The sequence below is a fragment of the Cyprinus carpio genome, chromosome B3 (genome assembly GCF_018340385.1).
Source record: "Cyprinus carpio isolate SPL01 chromosome B3, ASM1834038v1, whole genome shotgun sequence".
Taxonomy (NCBI): domain Eukaryota; kingdom Metazoa; phylum Chordata; class Actinopteri; order Cypriniformes; family Cyprinidae; genus Cyprinus; species Cyprinus carpio.
In genome coordinates this window covers 46,005,711-46,010,206 of record NC_056599.1, presented here as the reverse complement: position 1 = coordinate 46,010,206, position 4,496 = coordinate 46,005,711, and the positions used below count along the sequence as shown (strand labels likewise).

At 37.6% G+C, this 4,496-nt stretch overlaps 1 protein-coding gene across 1 annotated transcript; it reads left to right on the top strand.

Annotated features, from left to right (window-relative positions):
* Positions 1–235: 235 nt before the first annotated feature.
* Positions 236–3,686, top strand: LOC109081935. Its single transcript, XM_042721492.1, has 7 exons — positions 236–376; positions 687–885; positions 1,595–1,702; positions 1,787–1,938; positions 2,048–2,143; positions 2,267–2,463; positions 2,816–3,686. Exons 1-7 carry the CDS (start codon positions 363–365, stop codon positions 3,427–3,429), a joined length of 1,380 nt encoding a protein of 459 aa, XP_042577426.1. The 5' UTR covers positions 236–362; the 3' UTR covers positions 3,430–3,686.
* Positions 3,687–4,496: the final 810 nt, after the last annotated feature.

The following is a 4,496-nucleotide window of genomic DNA, read 5'->3' as shown; positions in this document are numbered from 1 at the left end:
TATTCGTATGACATAGAAACCAAACATATAGAGTACATGACATTCTGCTTGTGTAAAACTACACGATTCAGTTGTTTCTCATTCAAATGAGTTTCTGCTTTATCTGTCTGCTCCATTAACATGATGATGGTCCATCACTGTGAATCTCTGCTGTTCACGCTGGGAAGAGAAATGATCTTCAAATGCTAATGAGCTCGTCAGCTCAGGATTGGTCGTCTGTTTAGCTGCTCGGATCATTTAAAGTCTCCACAGCTCACAGATTTCAGTAGATCTCTTCTGCAGAGACTGAAGTCACCTCAACAAACGCTCAGACTTATTTGCTTTCTGGAAAAACCTTTATTTGGAGATATTTGGACTCTGAAATGGCTTCTGAGAGGTAAATACTTTACTTTTGTTGTCTTGATAGTTTCCACTGAAACAATTCATTACAAATTATAGCATTTATTAGCATTTGAACTGACCTCAGGTTTGTTGAACTAAGACTACACATAAAACTAAAAAAATGGTTAAAGACCTCAAACACACAGACTGCTTCCAAACTCTTGTGTTGAACATCTTGCTTCTGGTTTTTGTAGAATCTAGAGAATCACGGATTAAAAATGATCCAAAATGATGATTATAATTATTTTAAGAGAGTTATGTTTTCTTATCAAACGTGGCATGTTTCCTTCACTTTTCTCCTCCAGGACTCTTTCAGTAGAGCAGTGCTCGGCCGTCTTGCAGTCTGCTGAAAACGACGTCTTGACAAACATCCTGAACCTTATGGGTGACTGGAGATACGTCAGAGAAATGACGAGGGAACAGGAACTGATGCTGGTGTATTTCCTGGAGGCTTTAATGATGCTGTCGTTCCTCCAAGAGCCAGAAGTGGTGAAGAAAATGACTGTGAGTGATTTAGTCTCAGTGACAATGAACTCTTCTACATTCACTGAAGACAAAATAAATCTGTTGTTTTTCCATTAAAAGTACCATAAGCTTCTATGTCTCAAGCTTATTAGTGTTACAACTATTTAAATAATAATAAGAAAATCAGTTCATAAATTGTTATTCATTTTTTTATGTTTATATCTTGTGCATCTTTAGAGACATTTAGTATTTCTCTCTTTTTTTTTGTATTTTGATCATTTTGGCTCTGTTACAGCAAATTGTATAAATTGATCATTGTATGTATTTTTATAAGAATTTTAATATTTCTAAATTTAATTTACACTTGATACACAGATAGTTACACACAAATGTCCCCATTGAAACCAATGAAAACCCACAAGTGTGTTGGGATGGATATTAGTGTATTATGCAAACAAACTAACATCAGCTGGGAACAGATGTCAAATGTATATGACTTAAGTCAGAAATTGAAACACACAATATTAGGACATTTCCGAAAGGTGAACTTATATGGTTTATTCACAAAACATATAAAAATGACTGTTTAGAAACTGAAGATATGTTCAGTCGTGTTAGATTTTTCATGCATTTTTAAGAGAATTATGTGTATTTTTGTCATCAACCCAGATAATTGTAGATAAATCTGGTCAGTTTTAGTGTCTGATTGAGAGATATTCTGGTTTATTATTGTCTGAATTGTTTGCAGGTTTCTGATTGGCTGAAGCGGACGTACATTGAGGGAAACCGTGAGCGAGTTCTGGTGGGAGTAGACGAGTGCAATGCCTTCTTTGTCTTGTCAAATGAGGAGGAAGCGGTAAGTTTAATAATAAATGAGATTAAAATGAAGCTACTTGGTTGTGTCAAAACCTCACAACTTTCTCTTCTGTCCATCATGCAGTGGTTTGACGTTTACTACCAATCTCTGCGTTCAGTGCTGATCACGAGGAGACACAGGAGATGCAGTGCAGATGAAGCTGAGAAATTCTTCCTGTGCTCTTCAGGGAATCCGGTGGACAATCCCTGTGAGGATCTAAAGAAGCTGCATGACGAGTGAGTGCACCCAAATAAACCTTCTTTCTACTTGCAGTTTTTTTGATTCAGGCATGGTCTTGTGAATCTTCTTCGTTCTTTACTAAACCACCTTTTGTTCTGGATGCAGGTATGATCTCCCAAGCATCACCACTGATATGCTCAGATCTTCTGTACACACCGCTGTGCACAAATTGCATTTGACGGATGATGAGAAACTTTCAAGGTACTTCAGCTTCTGGACAGACAATGAGGAGAAAGCTCAGTCCTGTCCTGCTGGGTCTTTATTGTATGTTATATGCATGTTCTCCATCATTCAAGTGTCCTGACCGAGATTGTGTTCCTTTAGTCCAGCTCAAGCGCCTGAGGCCAAATGGATGAATGCAAACACAGCTTTCTACTTGCTGAAGATGTCACATCCAGTAACGGTGCATGCAGCGCCTCCAGAAAGAGCTGCACGGGTGCAAATCTCAAGACAATTCGAGAGCGACTGCCACTCGCTTTGGTGCGTGACTCAGAAGAAACTCCATGAGCGTCTTGTTCTTGGTAAGTCATTAATTCAAGTCATCAAAACTGATATTCTTCATTTGGGTGTTACATCAACTTTGGCATTGGCATATCTGACAGGTTGAGCTTTATTAAAACAATTGTTACTTTTCTTAATTTATTAATGTATTTATTTATTTTGTGTAAAATTCAGACAAAAATGATTCTCATGCTCCCTGTTCCTCACTTGCACAATTTGAGGCTGATGAATCAATATGCAAAATTTCTGGCCAGAAAGTGTATAATCTTTCAGTAAAGACTAGTCATAGTGTAAAAACATTGCTAAAAGTGTCTGAAGTTGAAGGCATTTTTGGAAGTCACATGCACAGCTAATATCATCTTGTCTCTGCAGATTCGTTTGGTCCTCGTCAGCCATCTGAGAGCAAAGTGCACAGCTGGATTGAGAAGCAGGGATGGATGGAGAACGTGCCAGATGCTGCTGAAGTTGTGAAGGACTGGAAGCCTCCACGAAGCATCCAGGCACCGACAGACAGTAAATCGATCCGCAGGATGAGCCGCAGGCAGTGCTGGAAAGGCCTGCAGCTGATGGACAGAGAAGGCAAGGGTCTCAGGGTCGTCACCAGCAGGCCGTTTGCTTGCGGAGAGGTGATCTGTGACTTCCACGGCCGGCTGATCTCCAGGGACGAGGGACTAGAAATCCAGCAGAGCAATCAGACTCAAGCTGGACATCTGTTTTTCTTTACCAGCAAGAACGGACAGGACATGTGTTTGGACGCTCATGAGGAGCGCTGCGAGTGCCATCCAAACAAAACTACGTTTGGCAGACAAATGAAACACTCTGTCACACGCGCCAATCTCAGTCCAAGACTGCACTTTGTGGAGGATGAACCGCTCATACTTTTCATGGCCACACGGGACATTCAGACGGGCGAAGAGCTCCGCTATGACTACGGAGACAACAGAAGGTCCTACGCTGGGGACGGTCTGGATCTGACACCGTCCTAACTGAAGAGGAACATTATCTGGAATATGTGTATAGGAAAAAGTCCATATATGGATGGGACTTACTGTTTTTACATTTATATTGTGACAACAAATAATTACATAAAACGATTTCATTTGAAAAGCATCAAGAATTGGACTTGTCTGTACATTACAAACAAAAATATACAAACAACAAACCTAGAATTGTATATAATTCTCCTCTATTGCTACAAAGAGAGCTTAACTTTCTGTGCAGTTATAAGAGTTTGTTAAAATAAAGAAAAATCATAAATCTGTTTTGTTCTCATAATTTCATCTTTTCTTAATATCCTTTTTCTTTTTGCTTCAATGGAGATTTTTATTGTATTTTGTATTGTATAATTGGTAAGTAGAGCTATAAATACTGTTGGTTTAGAAGAGAAAAAACATAATTGTTATGTTTTGTTTTATTTACTTTTTGTTTTTGTTTTTAAAATGTTTATTTTTGTATTTTAGTTTGTTTTTTTATGTTTTGTTGTAAGCATAACTCTAGAGAGAAAAATGTAAGACGCTTTTGAATAAGCATTTTTTTTTATTGGAGTAGAATACTGGGGGGGGCTTTTTATTGTTCATAAACAAGTTAAAATGGAATTGTATGTAAGAAAACATGCTGCATCACCATAAGATGGGCTCAAGCCAATTCTTTTGATTATAAGTAACCTTACAACTAGCAGTCATTAGAATATTAAGCTGTACTTGGATGGTAATCATTTCTCATGGGGTTGTAAAATATGTTCAACATTTTTAAGGGCTAGTTATTTATTTTATTGCCATCCAAATCCAGAATGTCATTGTCTGGGGATTTTTTTGTGGGATAGTTATTTATTTTATTTTCATACTTGTCTACATTGTTTTTATTTGTGTTTATAGGAGTGTATTAATTTATTTTTTTTTCTTTGCTGTAATTTGAATGCATTTCAAAGATGTACACTTTTATTAGTGAAATGCTGAAAAGTATTTACAAGAAATGAGAGCTCTAGCTCAAGTTCTACCGGGAAAACTCTAATGTGATGTCATTAATTTCTCAGATATAGCCAATCATCACTCGA